General features: G+C 41.5%; 1 protein-coding gene across 1 annotated transcript; it reads right to left on the reverse strand.

Moving 5' to 3' along the window:
* Positions 1-446: 446 nt before the first annotated feature.
* nudcd1 (NudC domain containing 1) lies at positions 447-23,957 on the reverse strand. The gene is made up of 10 exons (XM_084032317.1): positions 23,764-23,957; positions 22,623-22,777; positions 19,316-19,498; positions 18,428-18,611; positions 17,269-17,457; positions 13,395-13,602; positions 9,395-9,539; positions 8,206-8,331; positions 3,160-3,319; positions 447-1,003 (listed from the first exon to the last, which is right to left on the reverse strand). Exons 1-10 carry the CDS (start codon positions 23,876-23,878, stop codon positions 714-716), a joined length of 1,755 nt encoding a protein of 584 aa, XP_083888443.1. The 5' UTR covers positions 23,879-23,957; the 3' UTR covers positions 447-713.
* Between the last annotated feature and the right edge of the window lie 137 nt (positions 23,958-24,094).

A 24,094-nucleotide genomic window follows, 5' to 3' on the forward strand; every position in this document is an offset into this window, starting at 1 on the left:
ATGCAAACCGCAGCTCTTCCTGTGTTTAATGCGTTTTCCATTATCTCCCCCAGGTTTTTTAAAAGGTACACTTACTCTAGTTTAATATCCCAGAGACAAAATACATCATCTACTATATATATATATATATATATATATATATATATATTACACACACTCCAAGCATCTGTGAGAAGTGTAGCATTTCCGTTTCACCTCCACCTAAAAGAAAAAGGTCGGTTGAATCTTTAGGCCTCCAGAGATTTGAAGCTCCATCTGATCCGTCCGAAATTGAGGCAAATGCAACAGGAGCCGTCTTGATGTGTGAACCATGTTTTATGTAAATGAGGGTTTACTTCTTTCAGACTCCCACGGTTCTGATTGTAAAACGAGCCGAGGCGAGGGATTTCCTGAGCGCCGTCTCCCCACTGACCATCTGACAAAAAACAACAAGCCCCCGATGCAGCTTCAGTAAAACCATCTGAGTCTTCCATTGTTTATTCATTCAGGGCATTACAACTGTGTCTAATATTGCAGTGAGCATTGACATAGATCAGTCGTTAAAGCAATCAATTAACTGATTTGATTGTTGAATCATTTATTTATCCTGGATCTTAAAGACATTTCCCAGACTTCTGGGACGCGAGGAGACAAACGTACAGACGGCACAAATGTACACACAATGACATTTTGTTTGTCAGTTGGAGCAGATAAGATGATCTTTAGTCCCAAATCTAATTGTTATTGACCTTTAGAACAAAGAGGTTACCGGAGGTCAGGATGAACAGTCTCTCGTTGGTTGCTCTGAAGCCCAGGATGGGCTTGTCCGAGTCCAGGCTGGCCACCTGTTGCTTAGCGACCTGTCCTACCTGACGGCCCTGCTTCCTGTTGAAGAGGACGGTTTCCACCGGCGCCGGCTGGCGGTAGATGAACGACCGGCGGAGACACTCACACAGCGAGGCGTAGGAGAAGTTCGGAGCGCAGGTCGCAAACTTTTTATCCCGTTTGGACGCCTGGACGTAGCCTGTGGAAACAGATCAGCAGATTTAAGGCACTTCACTTTCCAGAACAGGAGGTTTTCAGCCGTTTTTGCTCAGTTCTGTATCTGCAAACCCCTTTGAACTTCAGTCATTTTCCATCAGTGGCGTGCTCATCACACAGAAGGTCTGTGGTCACTTCATATGACGACAACAAGAGCACAAAAGCCCCGACGCTGCTGAACCTTTTGTTGGATGGAGGTCTCCGTCGCCGCAGAGAATCTAATTATCTTTCGCTCTTAAAACCTGATTAGCCACTTCCTGTGTGCTGAGATTTCCCATCTGATGGGGAAAAATCATTTTCAATAACAGCTGCTCAACACTGCCATTCAGACTAATACTAATGTTGCCTCGTAGAGCTCCACACCAAACTCATTATTACACTACGTAACGTCTAGTCTGGAAAACACCCTGAGATATATTATCTGAGCTTTATGTACACAAACCTAATGCTTTCTTCAACGGTGCAGAACATATATTTTCCGCATTAGAATATCCAAACCTGAGGGATCCACTAGATTCTGGTTTCACAGTCACTCGTGTGCAGTGAGCATTATAATAATGACACAATTCTTTCTATTGCACATTAACAAGTCTGATTTGGCTGTCAAACATGCGTGTTTTAAGCCTGTTTCTCTGCCGAGTCTCATCGAGATAAAGCATCACTGGGGACGGCAGCCTCACGCCGGATCAATTATTCCAAACACAGACGGGCAGATTGGAAACTCTGTGGCGTTGAAAAAGACAAATGAAGATGTCATACCTGTCAAAGCGGAAAATTGAAAGGAAAAACTTGTTCCAGATGCCGTCATTGAGGAGAGATAGATGAGTAGATAAATCAAATGAAGACGGAGATTGAAAGAGACGCGTCTCTGGAAACGGCTACACTGGCGGGGGGCCGGAGAATTTGATTTGCAACAACAGACTCAACTAGAGGCACAATATAACAGACCTCTGACTGGTTTATATGCAGAGCAGAACAGAGGTCTGTTTGCATACATTTCCCAGTGTTGGTAATCCCCCTGTCGTCGTTAACTACAGTTTTATTGCTGCCACTTCAAACGGTCTGTCGTCTCCCCTCTGCAGCACCGGAAGAACAGCAGCAGCACATTTCATAAACAAAGTTAATAGCTGCAACAATGAATAATGGATTAATTTAAAATGGAAATTACAACTTCAGACCAAAAACGCCAAAACATATCGTAGCTGTTCGTGGTCTCCCAGAGGTCTACGATAGACTCACATTAGTCCAGAGTGACCAGACCGGACTATGTGTCGAAACCAGAGACTCTCTATGGTCCTAACAACAAGGTCTCTGCTGTATTTATGTTTGAGTGTTGACGGAGCAGCTACAATGTTAGCATAGCCTACCTCCAGTCAACTGAACTCCATTCAGAAAACAAGCATTTTAAAAGTTATTTGCTTGTCGTCTTGCAGACAGAGCGAACAAATTATGACTTTTCACATATTGTAGTTATTGTGTAGTTCGGCATCTAGTCCGGCTAACTAGTTAGCTACTTAGCCGGACTGTGACGGAGCTATGGAGGATGCGAGAGGGGGAAGAGGGGAATCAAATCTCATCTTGTGATGCTTTGATGTCGGATACAGTGTCCGGTGCAACACGCCGTTTTGCCCGACGTGCTTTGTGTCTGTAGCGACCTTAAGAGGGACCCTTAAAGTATTGTTTTCACGAGTGGGTCCTCACATTGGTTGTTTATGTTGGAACACACAAGGATGTACTTGTAGGTGATGGGATGATTGATTTTGCAGACTGCAGAAGATGAGTCTGTGTCTGAAGGTGAGTCATCCTCCCGTCCTTTGTGGCATCTCACATTAGTGGTCTGATCCTCTCAGGGGTCGTCATTGACAACTCTCTTCATAATTCTACTTCATTGATAAACCTTGGATGCTCCTTACTGGCTTTATCTGCTGTGTGACGAAAGCGAAGGTGCATATAGAGTTGTTTGGCTCGGTCTCTAATGAAGCGGAGCTGGTTTTCCACCAATGTTGAGATAAGAAATTACTTTCTTATGACGCAGAAACCAATAACGGTTTATTTGCTGCTGCCATATTGTTTTCTTTTTATTCTTCTTTATTATTTCTTCCGCCCCCAAAAAAGCCTCACAGCAGGTGTTTGTCTTACCCAAGGCGTTGAAGGTGGCGACGTGCTCCCACATGTTAGCGGGCTGGTCGGGACGAGGCTGCCACACCAGGGCGTCCACGTCGTGTCTGAGGCAGAAGCAAGGCATTTCAGCGGGGTCCACGTCCACCGTGAACAGGTACTGATGGCTGCCGAGATTCACCTGAGAATGTGAAATGTGCAAAATGCTTATTAGTGAAGGCTTTTCAACGACATCGGAATCCGTTTTATTTGGCTTAGTTTGCGATTACATAACAGGAATTTGATGGTTTTGTTTCCAACTCTAACAATGTACTTAAATAACTTGCTATGACAGACAGATAATTAGGAATATTACTTATAAAGTGCTTTTTTTTAGGTATAAAACACATTAGTTGCTGGGCATATTGAGAGTGACAGGTGATATTTACATATTCACAATCAAAGCATGCATTGAAAACTGTAACATGGTGTGAAGGATAGATTATCTGGTGTTATTGGTTGTGTGGACGCACCCAGATTCATTTTCTATCTATTTTTAGTCTTTTTCCTCCCAGCCTTCTATATTTCTTCACTTAATTATTTCCGTTGCTTTCTCGCCTTCCGTCCTTTGTTTGTCCTTTTATCAACAGAAGCAAATATTCCTTCTCCTCTATTTTCCTTCCTTCCTTTCATTTCTTCTTTCCTTGGTTGGTTTTATAAATGCTCTACAATTTACCTGCGTTTATATTTCTATGCGTTTCTTGACTGATACATAAAAGAAATCTCTACGTTTCTTCCCACACCGATTTCATACACGGAGGCCATTATGGCTGAGAAGCTGCACTGAATAGTGAGTGATAAAGGTCAGAAAAGTCCACGTCTTTGACCCACATTAACTTCCCTCTGATGGACCTACTTGACGTGATTGCGTGTGTGTGCTGTGAAGTCGTTCTAGACCGACTCCCATTGTTTTTGGGGGAGAAAATGACTGTCGCTGTGACATAATCGCTCCTCAACATCGGAGTCAGCCCACACCGCGGCTGCCAGGCAGCGCCGTCCTCCCGTCCTCCCGTCCTCCCCGTCTCAACACACTCCTGACAGCCATTGAAAATGCAGCACGAACCAGCAGGTATTCTTCTGCCTGATGGTTACAATGACAAGCCTTTTAAAGCCACCACCCCTCGACTCGAAAACTCATTTTCTCACCACTCGTGTTGGCAGTTTGAGCAGAACAATACTGTGTGGCGACGGACTGACTGACAACCACACCGGCGACCGGCCGGGTCATGGTGTGAACAATAAAAAGGAAACCATAAATAAAAGAATCATTCATCAATAATAAATCAGAGGACTGTCACAGCGGGCAGTGTGTGCAGGTTTAATTAAACAGAAAGCCTCAAAGTGATTTCAATGATGAGTTTCTCCTCTCTGCAGTGAGAAATGCTAACCAATCAGTGAAAGCCCTGTCAGCCCTCCACACAGCTGCCAAATAGACTATTATTGAGATTATGAGACATAACGTGGTTGTGGGCCAAGATTTTGAGATCTAACTCCTGAAATCCTCCCCATCAACACCAATAAAATGCAGGTTTCCTTTCTGCTCCTCGGAGGATTGATAAAACACAGCAACCCGTCATTCAGGAAACTATCCCAGTTAATCAATAAGTCAATCAACAGAAATTTAATTGCCAACTGTTTTGATAATCAATCATACAAATGTAATAAAAAGCCAACATTTGCAGCAGTTTTCTATCATAGTAAACTGAAACTTTGGGTTTTGGACATTTCTTCAACAGACCAAACACTTAATTGGGAAAATAATTGATCGCTTAGTCATTAGTGAAAGCAATGATTAGTTGAGCGCCGGCAGGGAGAAGATTAAATGAAAACCGTTCACGGTGGAAATGAGAGGAGATCATGAGTTGAGCCACGGATCTGGTTCCATGTGGTGCGTGTCCTCTCACTGCGCTGCACACAAGCAGACACCTTCACTGACTGGCTTCTGATGTGGGAGGAAATAGAAATTGCTGTAAATTGCTTATTATATCTGATGCTCAAACATATTGTTTTAATAAATATGGGATATTTCTTCTTTCCTCTCCTTTGGTGTTTGGATTTCTACAGATGGGAGCAGTTGTACATGGCCCTGTATTTAAAATAGGATTTGGTTATTGTAAAATATGATTAATTGACAGATTTCTGATTGTTTTCTTCTCTTTGAAAGTCAAATTTAAACTTTTAAACATCCAGGAAATGACTCGTTAAGAACATCCCTAGTTGCTTTGCTCAATTCTACGACCACACAATGTGGATCTTTTTGTCACGACATACATAATGTCTTGTTATATGGGTTTCATGATGACTGAAGCTGGACTCTGAATAAATTACCTGTTCTCAATCTAAAAAAAAAAAAAAAAGCTTTTAGTGAATATTCTCTCTTTTCATCAAAGGGCTTTATAGGGCTTTGAAGAGCAAGGACAGGAAGTGAGAGGTTGGCACTAACAGCAAATGTATCTGTACACAGTGGCCAGATGTCTGTTATAACAGCTGAAAAAGCTGTGGCCATCATCGTGTTCCTGTTAGGCTGCTGTTCACTCAGAGGACGAGGACGAATCATTGTTTATTTAGGCCGTCCTCCCCAAGACGCTGAACGGATATCATCCGGTCCGCTGTGTGATTATTTTAACATGTGATAATAAACTTAGATATCACATTTAATTAGTACCACTCTCTTGAATAAAATAATAGGCCAAATCTTTTCAAAGCATCATTACGTATTTCATCCAAAAGCTCAGAGATGTTCAAAAATACCGGCTCTGCTATTGGTTAACAGCTGGACAGCCTGAGAAGTCGGCGGGTAATCAATAAAAGGTGTTTTGAGAAAATGTGAGTCACCGCAACCATGAGAGGACCAAGAGCATGCAGACACAACAGGCCACCCAAAATATCATGTAGTTAGACGCGGCAGAATCAGAAACAAGCTGTGGACAGACGCAGAGAAGCAAACCACTCACTCACAGACGACCAATTACATGATTCTCCTAGTGGAGGTAGTAATAATAATAATATAAGTTTAATAAATAAGTACATTTGTACACAGCAGTTCATGTATTATCTGCATTTTCAACATTATATACGTCAACAGTGTAGATTTTTAAAGTTTTCCCAAAGCTCCAACGCCTGCACTAAGTGTGACGGATGTATGGATACATTCCATTGTGAAGCGTATTACAGATATGGCGAGTGGATATGACTAAGCCTCTCTCTGGGGAACGCACAAAAAACAATAAAAAAAACCTCATCTTTTCAACTGGAACTGGAACCAAGCAGAGGCAAATTAATAAGAGGTGCTACAATTTTAAGCTGAAAGGTTTTATTATAATAAAAAAAGAAAAGAGGTCAGCGTGTGTCCGAATGGGCAGGCGAGAGACGGAAGCATTAAGGCGGATACAATGACGGAGGAAAGTGAAGAATAGAAAGGGTGAGTCAGCTTGTTTTACAATCCGGGCTGCGGTTTGCCGGAAAATGGACTGAGAGACATTGTATTCATATAAGCATCACATCCCTTATATTCAATACTCATTAGCCTTTCAATACATAGTGAAAGGACTTCCGGATGCTGTGGGAGTTATTGCGACGGGGAAATCTTAATCATGAATTATTTTGTGCAAATAAAACAGAGAAACTGAAAGAGGAGCATCAATGTTGGACATACACTAATGTCCACAAATGAAAAGCTTTTTTTAAGCTGCTCCAGAGCTGCTTTGGGAAAAGAAAAAAATATTTCTTTATGCACATTATCCGAGGGTTTCTATCTTGCAAACAAATGTCTCGTAAAATGTCACGCGTCTCAAAATAACATCAAGCACAAATAAATAAAATAAATAAGAGAATCGTATCTGTAAACAATCATCTGCCCAACATATACTTGAGCATCAGAGCTGGTTGTAGAAATGACGACGCCATTAGCAACACCATTACACTTAACGTGATATCGATGGCTATAAAGTACTTCATTAAATGCCCATCGTGTGAATGGAAGCTGTGTTTGTGTCCCTCCGGCTAGCTAATCGCCCCCACACCGCACAGCACTCACACAGCAGTCACTGCTGATAACGCCGCCCCCACTACGGCGGCCGGAACCGTGTTGTCGTGGAAACAACCCCCCCCTAGTAGAAACGGTTAGCTCTGTCAGCAGACGTTGTTAGCGTTTTTCGGCAGCCGATGCTGTGGGAATGAGTCCGGACCGGTTGTTAACACTTCTGTTAACGAGTTTGAAAGTGAAACTTTATTAGTAAAAAAAAAAAAAAATGCTTATAAATCCTGTGTTATACAAGTAAATAGATAACCTTCTCTTCAAGAAAGTGAAGTGTTTTTTACCCTTGGACAAACGACGGCAAGAGAAGGACGATGGATCGTCATGCATTACGGATGAGGGACGAGACAGGCTCTCATCTTCCTCGGTCTGTGTTTGGCTCTGAAGCATTCCTGATTCAATGTTTGCACAGCTCCTTCTGCCGAACAACCGCTGTAAAGACTAAACATGTCTGGCTGAACTCTCATCCTCATCTCTTATTGAATATCGGAAAAGACAAGACCCTTATCTGCTACTATGACAATTTGTCTAATGCTTTTACTCTGAAAACCACACAAAAAGCATGTTTTTACTGACTTCCCATCTCATGTGATCTCATTTGTTTTGAGTGAAATGTCTCAACATCTATTGGATGGATTACCATGAAAGCTCATGTTCTCCTGAGGATAAAGAACAATATTGATGATCCTTTAACTATCTAAGTAGTTAAAGGATCATCAGGTCAGAATCCCAAATGTGAATTTCCCCTTTGGGATCAATTATCTTTTCTAACATTTCCCATCGGCCTCAGCTGTGTTTGTGTTTGTAGTGGTTGACCGATATGGTTTTTCAATAGTCGGTACTAATAATAATTAATCACTTACAGCCAAGCTGGATGGCTGACTGACTAGCAGGTAGCCGACCTGAAGAGAGGGAAGGAGCCGACAGAAACCTTTAAAAATGAAGGACTCGGACTTGACGGATTGGAGCAAGTGTTTACTCGTGTTACTCACCACCTGAGTGGGCTTGAGTGATTCCCCATCGAAATGTGTGAGACTAGAGCTGTCCTCTGGGAAGCCGTCACAGTCCTCCAGCTCCTGAGAGTTACAAGGGGGCTTGTCTCTGTCAGGGTTTCCATTCTGGATAAAAAAAAAAAAGGGGGAACAGGAACACAAGAGGCTACGGTTACACTTGTTTTGCATTTATTAACATGTAAAAGGCTTGATTTGCACGGAGCGCCTCAAGTGGTCCCAGATGATGTTAATGAAGGGTAAAGGTGACACGGGGTGGCTAAAAATGCTGTCGACCACGAGACTGACGGAGGAAGAGGAGGAGACGAGAGGCCTCAGAGGAGGGACGGATGCCAAACGCTGGAAGAATGAGGTTTAATAAGAAGAGTCGGGGAGGCGATGAGAACCCTCCAGAGGAAACGAACCCAAACCAAAGCTGGGATTCATGAGTTATTATGTTTTAGTGAGTTTCCAATCACTAACTGTTGATTGATTTCACAACAGTCATTCAACTAGACATCAATCAATAGGGTTGGGCACTATGGCGAAATGAAATAAACCGGAGGATATATCATAAATACATGGATTTTACAACACAATTTGGTAATGGTTTATATCACAGGTGGATAATTTCAGAATCATTTCCTAATCAGTTCTCTCAAAGTTCCCCAAAAAATAATCGTTGGGGCGAAATTTGAAAAAAATTCTACAAAACAAGCACATTAATATGAAAAAGTATAGGTACCAATAAATAATAAATAAATAGCAAATTGATACTTGGGGGGTTTAAATGGAAAAGTCTCTAACAAATTACATAGTTCTTTCCACAAAACATTAAAAATAAGGCATTGTTTCATAGTTGCTGTAAATTAAGATTTATAAAAGTAATATTTTTATTCAAATGTTAAACAAAAATGTATAAAAATAATAACATCCATTCCCTTCTTTTCTTTGTCTCTACATGGCATTCACTAACAGCCACGATAAACCAGAGAATCAGCTGAACGACATAACAATCTTGCTCCTCAGAGGATAACCAGTTTACCGTAGCCACCTTTACATTCCAAAGAGTCTGGCCATGGCGGGGCTCACTCCGGATGTTTTCATGCATGTTTAGCATCTTATTAGCTTTAATGAAGGCACAAACAAGCCCGTCCTAACATTTAGTGTCTGAGGGACCAGCGGAGCCTACCAAGTCTTCGGAGGTGAGGAACGTCAGTCTGTCGTGGATGAGGGCAGCTTGCTCGTCGCTCACCACGTACTCCCCTCTCTTGTCGCCCATCACCAGCTCCGACCACGCGGGCCCCTCACTGCGCTTCTGCAGGCTCACCTCCAGGCTGAGGACACATTCATATCAGCGCACGTGCAATTAGAAAAACAAGTCCTTTCTCATTCAAAGTGCTGACGATCAATGAGGCATATATATGTAAATGTAATTGCATAAACACTTCCGATCATATGCTGCTAGGTTGCAGCTGTGGAGTCTGAAATATTATGTATTTCTACACATTAAATCTAAACACTTGATGGCGTTTCGCTGTAAAGGAGCACCATGAATGCAATACAAGGACATGTGAGGCTATTTATTAACTTTTATTGTTTCACTAGATTCTTTTAATGAAGAGCTTGTGGATTCAAGCCAACAATAAAATCAATAAATTAGAATAAAATCACAATTTCATTTCCGTTTCTTCCTTGTTACAGATAATATGTTATGCATAATGTGCGTTTTGCCCAGAGCTAAAATGAATCCCACGTTTTCCCTGCAGACATAGAGGATGCGAGTATATTCAGTTCTTCAGTTTTCCATTAAGCAAGGAGAGAATAATGAACGACTGTGTGTTGGTGTTTTATCTTGTTTTCTGCTATTGAACGTCTCATGCACTCTCCAGCGCATTATGGTCCAATGAAAAGGGCTGAGAGTACCGTTATATCTGCAGCAGTTATTAGAAGCATGTGATCTGATATCTTTTGTTCGTTGAAGAATCTGAACCACAGAAACATCATTATTTACTTGAGTCTCTGCAAGTCAACTGTATCAGCAAAGAAAGGGATTAAAATAATGTAAGGTAATATTATTTTCCTTTACACCTAAATAACATGCTCACTCTCGGCACAAGGAACATCCAAATGTTCTCTGTATCTTCTTCTCTCTCTCCCTTTTCATTCATTCATCAACTTTTCTGCTGTTACAGAAAACAAAAAACAGATATCAGCTACAATGGTTGTACCGAAGGAGGAGGGATGGAAATGAAGTGGGGGTGTCCGTTTCTTCTGTGCCGAGCCTTTTGTGGAGCTCTCTGGTGAAGTGGCTTGCTGAAGGTCAAGGCCGAGCAGGCAGCGAGTCTCAGGTAGACAACATTCTGCTTCATGGGAGCGAAGGACTGCCCTAGCTTGCAATGTTAACGAAAAGCGAACAATAATTTGTGTATCCACCCCGCTATTTGGTCCAAAATATTATGGGTTCCTCCTTAACCCACGCTTAACCTTTCAATGTGTTTTGGAAACACGGCCAGTAGTTGTTCCGTAATTCCTCTGACAAACAGACAACCAAACCAAAACTGTAACCTCCTTAATGTTTGTAATTATACATTCATATCCACGAAAACACATTCAAATAAATGTGTAATAATACGTAGAATGTATGACTTCACACCTCAGTAATGTACTGACATCACTTTGGGTGTCAGTCCTAACAAACAGAAAACTTTATTCTTTTAAAGCATGAAAATAGTCAACCTACTACTTCAACAGAGCCTCCGTCAGAAAATGCCACCATGGGCCTTCAGAAGAACATTTCATTCATATTCTATTGTGCTGCTGGCTGTTATGAAACCAGGTCTATATTTGGGAGTCAGTCACAGGATATGAAAGGGACACAAAGGGCAGCTTCATAATTCAGTTCCCCCACAAAGAAAAGCAGAATGGTGCTCAGCTGCCTGTCTATAAGGAGCATAACCCACTGGTATGGAAAAACAATAGGAGTGCTTTTTCTCTACGTATTCACATTATAGAAGGGCTTCCAGATGCAGTCTGCATGCATACAAGCATACGCTTCTCCCAGCTCAATTTTCCATCAAGGAAATAAAATCAGACCATCTGTTTTAGATTCTGTTTGGCTACCGTGATGTCCTTTGCGCATCGATTTAAAAAACACAGTCAATACCCAGAGTGAATGTGTGATTTTCTGAATTATTTACAGCTTGAAGGCGCATCTAGATGCACACAACGGCTCCCAAACAGCAGACTGAGAGAAAGGCTCAAATATCACCCACTGATAACCAAATGTCAGGTATGTTTATCTTTGATACATCAGCAATAAGTCTTAATAAGAGCTTAAATAAGTCAAGATAAAGAATGAAGAAAATGTGCAGGATAAACACTACCTCACAGTTCCTTATCCACACCACATATTTTTACCGAGCACAACACACACACACACACACACACACACACACACACACACACACACACACACACACACACACACACACACACACACACACACACACACACATAAGCCTTGAAAGCCACCAAGGCTTATCAGAAATCTAACAACAGGTTATGTACCACGTTTTTATACTGAAGGGAACATTCAGGAGGACTCATAATAAAGAACAGGAAGCAGAGATGGAGAGCTGACACGGACACAGATGGAAGGTCTCCAACTGGAGGATCATGACTAATCTCACTGACTACTGGATTAAAAGATCCAATAATTATGAAAAGCATTCAGTATGTTTCATTGGGTTTTCAACACTGAATCACATTGGATGTCAGGACAGCCTGGTGTTCAACAGGGTTGTGTTGGCAAGAATCTGCCGATACGATACAAGCTACAGTGAGTTCTGGGCCAATAATGGGGATGACAAATGGAAAGTTTTCTCTTTTCAGAGGGTTTCAGAAAAGTTCTCACTCTACTGTCCAACTGTGTCCCCGCCGTCAAGGTCAGCAGTCCCGCTCTCCTGCTGAAAACAGCCGGAGCCGGGCCCTGCCTTCCCTTCCTGAGTGATCTGGTCTGACGGTCGCCTGAAAGCGCCACCCGGAGCTCGGCTGCAGGAGTTTGTCCTAGTCTTCCTGTTCCGGGCGACAGGACTCTTTCCCGGTGGCGTTGATTTCATGTATAAGGCTTCCTGACTCGCTCTGGGTCCGGCTCAATACCTGGGACCAATATGCCCTGAGAGACCTCGTGAGGACCTTGTGACCAGGGTCATGGGGGGTCACATAAAAACAATTTATAGAGGGATTGTGCTGCTCAGTGACAAGCTACCTCCTAGTAACCTCTGAAAGGCAGCCGAATACATTTCACATTTACTTTCTGGACAAAGCAGCCGATCCCAGCTGACGGCATTAAGATGTGAAACTATATACTATATAACACGTGAGATTAATGGTTTTGATAAGAGGTTGTGAACACAGTTAAATAAAGACTGCAGATGGAAACGGGTCCTTGGAGTTTATTTGTTTGCGGCTCACGTTTGCATCATTCAGGAGCATATAAAGCAGAATATATACGAGGCTGTGGCTCAGACGTAGAGCGAGGCCACATGTCCAAGTGTCCTTGGTCGAGATACTGAAGCCCTTAATTGCCTCGAGTGGCCGAAAAGACTAGAAAATCCACTATAGAAATGTAGGTCCATTTACCGTTCCAAGAACTCATTCATGGTTTCACGCCTACGCAAACCGGTCTGCTCAATACAACATCACATTATCATTTTATGATGTTTTTTTTTCTTTTTAAATAGTCACAATTAGCAAATTAATTCTTGAGTTGTGGCTAAACATGTGTTTTGGAGGTTGCAGTGACCGCTCACCACCAAATTCTAATAATACTTAATAGCACAAATGGATGTTTGTGCCAAAATTTAAGAATTTAATTACGTTTCTGCTCCTGGAAATACAGAAATCAAACAACAGTCAAACCTTCCCAAAGACATTGGCTTATATGGGTTTTCCTTTTATATTCTGTCTCTACTTTTATTTGCTTTTGAACTTAAAAAATGTTTTGTTTATGGTTTTATTCTTCAAGTTCAAAGCCTTAAAATTGCACGGTTCAGTTGAGTAAACATTTTAATGTTGTACTATAGTTGTTTTTACCCCGTTTGTGAAGCAACTTGATATTTGGTTTGTATTTTAAAGTGTGTTATATGAATTTAATTCATGACTATTATTAATTTAGAAACGTTGCACACCTTTTGTCATTTTGGAGGATCCAGGTGCTGGCCTCTGGGTCTACAGGTGCAAACAGCTGACCCTCCAGTATTGACGGGAAGCCCTGAACGCCGAGCCTGATGCTGTCTGCCTTCAGCTTGAACTGCACCTCCTGCTTGGTGACTCCCTCGGGCATGCGGACGTGCACCGTGATGTCCTCCGCTGTCTGCTGCCAGAAGTAAATGGGATCTGAATTCAAATAGGAGAGAAAAGTAAATTACAGTGCGGGAGTTGAGGGGAATTACTGCTGAATATTCAGCAACACTGCAGATGGGAGGCCATTAAAACTAATGAATTATCATCCCGCAAGGGGGACGACAAGGGCCTACCTCACAGTGAAGCTGTTAAGCCAATTCTCCTGCATAATTTGACATTTTAACCTCAGGTGAAGTCCATTTCTGTAGATTTTGTTGTGCTCCATTTAGTCAGAAACAAGCAATCATTCTTTTATTGAGTTGTTTTCAGATTGAGGTTTACCATTTCTCGACGAATGAACCTGTAGAAAAAGAAGGATATTAAATATTACTACTTCTTCTAAACAGTGTTATAAAGTACAACGCTTGGTTCAGGCATTGGCACTCAACTACTTCCTTTTAAAGACCCTTTTGACAAACATTTCCGCTACTTCTTAACAAGGAATAAATCTGTTCGCACCACAGCCCACGTTGTTAAGAAGCCAATTTTCTGTTGCCTCTGACTCAGAACCTCCAGTGGCCTGTTAGCCTTCTGCGATCTACAATCAAATCTTTTTTTTTTTTTTGGTTGTCGGTGACAACGTGCTATGCTGCGTGGTGCGCTATAAAGAAACACCAAATAAGTCATCACAGAGGGAGAGTCGCCTTCTCAATGTTGCCGCCGGTGGAGAGAGCAGATGTACGCCCATGATGAGGCGGAAGTCAGCAGGACATGTTTGTTACAAGCCTGGTTGAGAGATGTATGTGTCCTTCTGTAACTTCTCTCCAACAGTCCATAGATGGAACTTTCCAAATATCACATAGAAAATGACTTCGGCTGCCAAGTACATAATTATAAATGGAGCAAACAATCGCATCTCAAGTCTGATCCAAAACAATTTAGCAGCCTTGTGCTTGAAGCACATATTCAGGTTTTTCACTGATAAACATTTCAACAACAAAAATGACTCCTTTGAATCCCTTTTGAATCCTTTTATTTGTTGCCGTTCAGAAGATTCATACAGTATTTTCTTTCAGGCTGACGCTGGTATTTATCCCCTCGTCGCCTGGTTTGAAAGGTTTTCTCCTTCCTGTAATGTAGCTGTGAGGCATTTACAAAGACCAGTTATAAACCAGTAGTACTGATAATACTTATGTAGTATTATGTATATTGTTGTACTGATGCTTATTCTGAAGTAAAATGATGATTGTTTGTTTAATGTTGGTGTTTTAGTGAAGGAAATCAGAAGATAGATGTTTTTCCTCATCATAGACATTATTGATTGAACTTACAATGTCTGAAAAGTTAATTAAAAACAGAGATACCTCAATCCAAGCCAGCGTTGTAACGATGATGAACAAATATCGACCAAAGTTCTTCTGTTTATAAAGCAGGAAAAACCACCCTAACCCCAAATCACCCGATCCAACTCCGGTGGTTTACTCATACGCAACACTCCTATAGGGACGACTGAACTGTCATCACACACTCGCTCTGTGATTACTGGCAAAGCCTGAGTGATGAAATTGGTCCAATTATGATGCTCCAAACCAACAGGACCTGCTTCATAACTGGCAGCGACGCGAGGAACTGAGACACGTTCATTATCACCTTTTGTTGTCGTCGACTGAATCCACAAAGAAACTAATGAGAGGGGAGCTGCCAATACTTTCATCTCCTGTCCAATCCTCTCCTTACCTCTCCTTATTTTCTTTTCATTTAAACCTCTCCGTTGGCCAAACGGATGGAGAGACAAATATAAAGCCGTCCTGGTGTCGCGTGACGATCTTTCTCCATGTATACAGTATGTAAACTGCACCTCTTCTCCCCCCGTGCATCATTACGTGACCTCCATCTCTCCTCTCTCCTTTGCATCTCCTCTCTCCTCACTTAAAGCCTCTTTGAAGATGCCTCCTCTCGTGACATCTAATCCACTTCTTCCACTCTGAAAGGAGGAGGGCTGATAAAAGGATCGGCCAAAAATCTGCCATTATTCTGCGTCTGCACCATCAAATGTTGTTTGTTTAGAGGCTGTGAGTATATCTGAATGTATAAACAGGAAAAGGACTGAAAACCTGTCCATCTTTTAAGTTTTAACTATTTGGAATTAAAAGAAATGCAAAAAAGTGATATGCCTGATATAAAGTCTGTGGTTAAGTCTGTTGGTCTCGTGCTACGATATAAAATACGTCTGTAAATACTCCTCTTGTGAATTTTGGTTGCTAACAAGTGGCTTTTTACTTTTGACAATTGAATTTACCCATCAAAATTGATTAAAAACAATGTCATTTGTGAAGCTGAGCTGAAGAAAACATGTAAGTATCATAAACTTGTATTTTCCACAGACCTTCTTTCCTCTGCAATAATTTAAATCCAATAGAAAACGGCTAGAAAAATTAGCTAATCTTAGCTTCCCCTGACCTTCCCCTGATATTTATTGTAGAGATATTAGTGGGATCAAACGTCTCAGCAAGAAAGTGAATAAGCTCATTCACAAAAAAATCTAACTCTTCCTTTAATTGATTAGAAATGAATGATTGGCAATTCATTTAACAGTCATTTTACAAGTATACAAACCAAACGTTTTCAATTCCAGTCTCTTTATTGTGAGACTGTGTGGCTTTTCACACCTACAGGGTTTTTTGTTTTTCTTTCTGCAGATCTCCCTTTGGGCTCATCTCATTATCTTTGACATTTTCCCAAAGAAATCTCACTCTATGACTAAACTTATCGCTCACTTTAATGACCACATCCGACGAGGGAAGAAGGATCACGGTGTGGTTGTGTCACGGACACACAACGTCAGTTATAAATGGCAAGGAAACGTAGGCACACAGAGACCCCAGCCTGATTGGGCATATTCTGCTGCCTGCTCAGGCGTTTCCATGGCTACAACCCAACAAGTCAGTTTGAGGCTCTTTAAGGTAATGAGCGGATGAAGCGGACGTTGCTTGACTGAAAAACAAGCCGATGCGACTGCATGACGAATCTCATGAGCAGAGACACATTCTTATCGCAGAAATGCCAAGAAGTGAGCGATGTGGTGAGAGCGAAGCAGCTCAGAGTCCACACCATGTGTGTGTTTCTCTTTTTTTTTCTCTGAGAGAGAGAAGAAAAAAAAGAAAGATGGCAATTTATGCTATAAATATGATCAATGCCAAACCACATCAGAACCTCTGTAAGTGTTTACTCAAAGTCTACACTACCATCTTAAAACTTCCAACAGGAAGTACAACTCTGGACCAAAACTCCGACCACAGTGAGCAATCAATCGATCAATCAAAGGTGAGGAGACTGTAGGACAGGGCAGTTTCTCCCAGTTAATTGATCTGATTCATTGATCTCAGCATAACCTTGTCTATAATTGTGTTTTAAGGTCTATACATTGTGACCCCTAATGGGTTTTGCAACATATGTGTCTCCAGTCCATAGACACACTCAGTGCTTCAGCTTTTTGTGGACGATAATTGAGGATATTGTTTTTCTTTCAAGATCACCCAACCTTCGTCATAAAGACTTAATATGTCAGAAATCAGAGCAAAGAAATACATTTTCTGGAGGTGTTTTTAGCGTTCTGACATAAACATAAATAATGCTTTTTAAATGAGATATCTGTCCTAACCACAGTAATAACCTTCCAGCGGTGTGCTGGCAGGTTTCTCATCAGCACCTCTGACCCACCTGTCTTCTCGACCTCCATGGGCTCTGGGTCAGGCAGCTCCACAGGACGACCGTCCACGTGCGTGAAGGCAAACGGTTTCTCCGAGGCCACCATCAGCCCCTTCCCCTGCGGCTCCACCGCTGCGTAGTGAGGCACCGATTTCCCCCTGAGGACCCTCCTCTTCCTCACCTCATACTTCTTCTCCTGACCTGCATGTGGAAACCAAAGGCGATATAATAATCCGATAAACTGTGACAGACATGAAGAGGAACCACAACATCACTGACATGTTTACATGTAGAAAGTTGAGGTTACTGGACTCCCCAGAGATGAAGGCCATCAGGTCGGAGGTTAGAGGAACATCCAATCTTTTCTTCCATCATCCATTGTTGCCATCTTTTGTTTTCTGTTGTTGCTTTCTTTAGATTTTGACACACATTTTTTTTTTTCATATGCTGTATAGCTACCGTTTCATAAATGTTTAATCAAATATGAGAATATAATCCAATGTTTTGACCGATCCAGGCAGTGCTAGAGCAGAAACTCTGACGTTCAGAGAGGAAAAATGCCTGTTTTTGTCAATGGAGTCCTGTAGCCTTGAAGAGAGCGGCTTTGAAAGAACACATTCCCCTCTAGTTACATTCAGATAAAATTGTTTGGAAAACCAGGCATAGCTGATTATCATTAACAACATATATCGATTTTGTCAAACATTGAGACTCTAAACAAACAACAGAAGATTATTCTACAGCTTGCGGATATCAATCTTTAAATCCAGCTTAATAAGGAAGGGGCTCTCTAAAGGCTGCCTCTGGTTTTTGTTGTTATTCCCCCCCAATCTCTGAATCATTAGTCAGGGTCTCTTTCTTTTTCTGCAAGTGCCAAGAACTTTAATGAATATTCTTCCTGCCAATGTTTACTTTAGAGCACACTAATCTCATCTGGGACATCATAATCAAAGCGCATTAATGGTAGAGCATGACTAACTTCCTCATATGCTTTAATTAACAAGGATATCAGTCGTCTGCTGGGTATGACTGTTGTAAGAAATGAACATTAAAATGAAATAACGGGCTTGAGATTTGGAACCCAATGCGGAGCTAATTACGTATGAAACGCTTGCCTTATTCTACTTCATGCTCAATTACGGAGATTATGTCAGGCCGCTGCACCACCCACCGTGCTCGGCAGTGTTGGCGACTGTGATCCACTCGAGCGACACAGAGTATCCGCTGCCTTTGGTTTCTTTCGGGTCTTTCTGTATGCGGAGCAGCAGGACCTCCATGGTGTGGACTCCATCCTGGACATGCGAGATGCTGTGGAGGACGGTGAAAGGCTCCCCCGTGTCTTCAGTGAACAGCGGCTACGAGCAGAGAATCGACAAATGCATCTCCTTTTCCTTTTTTCATATAAAACTTAAGTCAATGAAGGCAACAGCATTAACTGTTAGCATTAACTGGCTTTAAATGGTATACGACTGAGTTTGTAAAGGAGAAACACGTCTTTATTTTACCAATAAACTGCTAATTCAATCTGTTATTTCTCACTACAGTCGTCTACTCTTCACAAAACTGTCGACTTCTGAAACTAGAAATTAGAACATTGGACTGACTCCAGATCTTGAATCTTCATTACAAATCCCACTCTTGAGCTTTGCTTTCAGAATTGCGTTACGTGTTCTTGTTCTGAGACAGAACTCTCATTTGTAGCCAATCCCAATTGCAGCCTGTTGACAGGATAAAGTGCACAAAGGCTCTTCTTGTCAAAGACCTGATCCCTCGCTTCTACAAGTCAAGGCTGAGCTTTACAAAACACAGGAACTGCTTCCAAAGCTTGTCCAAATATGCTTCTTTTGACAAGTTTATATGCTGAATAGGAGGATATTTCATGATGCAAGAGCACATTTAAAGGGTAAACTCAAGTCTCTGTTCCTTGGTTCTCTTTATTCTGATATTGACAGATATTTCTATGGTATATAATGACATTTCTACCATCAAATACATCCGGTTTAAGAATCAAAAATATATATATGTGTGTTACAGCAGTAAACCCAGCTGATATACTCACTTCCCACTTCATACTGGAGCCCTCTCCCCTTCTGCCGGTGAGGAGAAGGTACAGTCGCCCGGCGCCGTCGGAGAGAGCCGCCCAGGTCGCTGAGGTGAGGCTGAGGGACGCACAAAGGCGATCCTCTCTCTGGCTGGCGTCGGTGATACAGAAGACCTCCCTCGGCTTCCCGAGAGCCGTGTCCTGGATTCACAACACAGAAGGACCCATCGGTCAGTACAGCATCAACAAAACAGATGGATAAAACTGGTACTACATCAGTCCGGCCCATGTTTAATTTATTCATATCAACAGGGAGAACATTAGCGTAAATTATTTTCCGGGGCTCACACTTTTTAGTCGCCTCATATTTTAAATGATAAAGATACTATGCAGCTTAATAATGAAAATGTAACATCATTTTTTTATTTTTTTTTTTACAGTAATGGAATTGTTGGTGCCTCAAATGACACCAACATCAGCTTGTCCATGGTCTCTGCTTTCAGAGACGACCTCCAGTCCTTCTGCTGAAACAGCTGACTCCCCTCTCACATTCAGCCAAAGAGACTTGGAGGCACGGCCAAGAATTGGTTATCAATTTCTTAAAATGCTTGCAGACATTTTGAAAAAAATGCACATTAAACTTTCTCAAAGCACAAAGTGACATCTTCAAAATGATTGTTTTTTTTTTAATGTTCCCAGTCAGGATGCTTTTATTGCTCCTCTGTAAAAGTTAACAAGGACGTGGCCCTGAAATGTTGCCTTTTTAAGTTTCCTTTAGAAATACAGTCATTTTTTCACCAGAATGGAGATGGGTGATTCCGAGGAAGTTAAAAGGGTCCACTTGCTCCTTTTTCCCTAAAATCAACAATCATCTCTGTGGTTTTTGGGACATTGAGCAGGTTGTTCTCTGATAACCACAAAGATTCTGATATAACGTCTCATCATTGTTTGTAATCTGGCGGAGGATGTAGTATCATCTGTGAACAGAGTTCTCCTAGTTGTGGGTGTACAGGGTGAACAGGAGTAGGCCGAGCACGCAGCCCTGGGGGACTCCAGATTTAACACTATAGTGGAGGAGGTGTGGCTGCCAATCCGAACTCCCCTGGGTCTGTTTGTGAGGAAGTCTAACAACCAGTTTCAGAGCGAGGTACTCAAGCCCAGAGTGTTAATTTAACAATCAGTTTCATGGTGGAGACTGTATTGAATGCTGAGCTAAAATCAACCAAAAACATTCTGAAGTAGGTGTTATTTTCAACATGTGCTTGGGCTGAGTGGAGGGCAGTGGAGTGGATCCTCTGTGGATCTCTTGGCTCTGTATGCAAACTGGTGAGGGTCCAGGCTGGCTGGGATGTTGTTTTTGATGTGGAGGGAGAACCAGTTTTATCAAAGCACTTCATCAGAGTGGGTCTGAGTGTCACAGGGAGGTCGTCATCTAGACCGGACACTGCAGACGGTTTAGGTAAAGGAACAGTGATGTGTTGAAAATGACATCAGTTGGCACATTAGTCTTTAGTTCACAACCAGGGATGTTATCAGGCGCAGCAGTTTTGCTCATATTCACTCCCATCGTGGGTTTTTCTCACATCCGCTGTGGATATCGACAGTGGCCGGTCCTCTGGCGGACTTGACAGCTGACTCTTTGTAGAGGCAATCAAAGAGAGCATAAAAATGTGTTCAGCTCATCTGACAATGTGGTGTGAGTCGTGATGGGGGAGCTCCTGCTTTTATAGCCTGTGGCATTCTGGATCGGCTGCTACATATCATTTGTGTTGTTACTGTTGAGGTCTCTTATGAGTCTCTTTCGACAACTCTGCTTTGCCACCTTTTTCTGCCACAATATAGTGGGTTTTCTGGTTATTCTATAAAAATGTGTCTATTAAATAACCTATAAGCTTGTGTTAATTAAATAGTGGATAAATGAGAAAGTGCCGAGTACTTTCTCATTTAATTAAGACGTTTTGTGCAATATGAACATACGTAACCGTTTGAAGTGAAATTGTAGCAACGAGAAAAAAGGTCCAGCTATATTGACTCTAATATTCTAAAATTGTTGAATAAAACTGTTCTCAGTGCTTCCAAATTATTTAACCAGTCCAGTCATGACTCACAAAGACTCAAACCATCAATAAAAAAGGCTTTGAACTCGAGCAGAACACAGAAACCACTGCTTTCTTATTGAATGGGGCAAACCTCTGTGATTAACAGCCAATATAAAAACATGATTTCCATAATTTACTTCTTGTTGGAAAGCCACAGGAAGATCACATCAACACAAGAGATGAATAACATGAAAACAACACGTAACTCGTGGAGGAGAGACACGTTACCAACTGTTGCCGCCCATGTGATCTCTCTTTACATGTGATTCACTGGTATCAGAGGGTTATTAGTAATAGATAGATATGCCAACCGCATGAGCATCAATTACTCTTGCATCAAGTAACAGGGTTTGTAAAGGACTGTGCAGCAGCTGCCCTGTTGTTGCCATGGAGCGTGACACTGCGTATTATATCGCTAACTAATGCGCGGTGCACCTTTGAGATGATGTTCTCCTGCCCGTTAATGCCCCGATCGGAGCGTGAACCGCCTATACAATGTGCCGAGTGGCGCTTGCCTGCGAATGTACGCGGAGAAGCTTTTCAAGGGGGCCATAATTATCATGTGATGATTATAATTACAACTTGAGCAACACTTTTTTTTTTTATAAAGAGTAATTTAATGATGCCTTAGAAAGCCAAAAATACTGTCTTACAGAATTATAGTCCGTTAATCATCATTCAGGAAAAAAAAACCGCTGATGTGGGACCAATTATCTCTAATCATGGTCAATGATGCCTTAGACATAAAAGAAATCTCTGCTGAAAAGGTCTTTGGGCTGATTTTGCTCCTCTTCTCAGCAACTTGGCTTTGGTTAACAAACGTGTACCTTGAGACAATCATGTAATCATTCCTGTGATTAGCAACAAACATACACGTCGTCTTCCCTGCTGATTCATACAATGGAGGAAGAAAACTTGCGTTTCCCCATTGAATACCGATTGTGTCTAATTGTCTCTAATTGAGCATCTTAAAGAGCACGTTAGGGAAATTATAATGAGTCGCATTAATACTGCAGCTTGTAAAATATATATATTTGTGGATTTTTTGCAAAGATTTTTTTCTTGACATCACATCAGAAATACATTGTGGGCCGACACTGCTATTAAACAAGTATTTGGTCACCACCTACTGGTGTGTTGGATGCATTAAAGCCTGACGACAATTCCACTGAAGCACAATCATTTTATGTGACGTGAAGAATAAATACATGGGTTTAGAAGCTTACCAGGGTGACGGTGACACTGAGAACCCTTCCTTTGCAGTCCACAAACAAAACACTGTCTTCGTACCAAGAGTCCAAGTGGAGGTAATTGTACATGCCGAAGGCACGCACATGCTCCAGGGTGTAATGAGTGTCCTTCAGCTTCACTTCTTCCACAGCTGTAATTAACATGACATTTAAAATAAGGCAGGAAAATGAGACGGCCACTTGATCAGATTTACATTTTCAAATATGTACGCGTCAGATTGCTGTAACTTGTGTGAAAGAGACGCAGTACTAATAAACATACTTTTAATCTCGTCAGTTCAACACTATTTTACGACCGATACATGGTAGATTGCAACACTGGCATTTGTTTTTTTTATCATTAATGATGCAACACGTCAAATAAGCAACAACAAAAAAACATTTTAAAATTCACTTAATTACCATGAGATATGCATGACAGTAATCCTTAACCTGCCTGCACCTTACATTGTTTAGCATTCTTAAAAGTGCATGTCTGCAGCCGAGGCCCAATGAATGGAAAAACATACCAGCACATCCCTCTCTATGATTCTTTTATTGATTGATTATATTTGTCTACTCTCATATCTTAACTGAGATGTTTTCATTTTTTTGTGTGCGTTTTGTATTCTTGGCACTTCACAACTCTTAATGAGCCTTTAGAGCCAAGTAAAAGCAAGTCATTTCAGCCAAATGCAATTAAAATAGTGAATGCACAGCCTCCTTACACCTCCTTCACAAACTAAATCTTGCCACCGGCCTCTCTCTGTATTTCAATAATCTGCAGTGATCAAGAATAATTATGTTAATACTTTTGTTAAACTCTAAAGTCAAAGTTAGTGGAATTATCTTTGTCTTAAGCAATATGTTACTATTTCTGACTGTTCTGTTTCATTTACATTTGCATCATAATCTTCTCAGTTTTAACTTCACTTGTTTACACATTTATACACAGCATCATTTAACGTAAGTCAAGCACTGTATTAGAGTTTCAAATTAGGGAATTCATTTTAATTACATTTAAGAGCCGCAGACACATATGTGGTGTGTAGTTATTTGCTTACAGCGGTGACAGAAGTGATGGATCAATGCTAGGCTAGCACACTAGCTAACTGTAGTGTAAGTTAGTTTCTCTCACCGGCGTCCAGCTCCACATTGTACGTCGGTATGGCGTCCAAAGATAACCTGTAACTTTCGAAGTTTGGGTCCAGCAGCTCTCTGTTGACCTTCAGGGAATAATTGGACGAAGCCATGTCTTAGTTTTTTAAATATGACAGGCTTGTCCACGAGCTGGTGTGGAGCAAGAAGATGCTGCTGAAGAATTCGCACGTTTCCTGTTTGGGTTTTTTTTTTTTTTTTTTTTTTTTTTTTGCGCAGACGGAGCCATTTTTACAGCGGACACGATCTCCACGGGCGCTCATGGGAGGTGTAGTTCTCGTATTTTCTCTTAACGTTTTTAATTAGACGTT

The sequence above is a fragment of the Eutrigla gurnardus genome (assembly GCF_963514095.1).
Source record: "Eutrigla gurnardus genome assembly, chromosome: 17".
Lineage (NCBI taxonomy): Eukaryota > Metazoa > Chordata > Actinopteri > Perciformes > Triglidae > Eutrigla > Eutrigla gurnardus.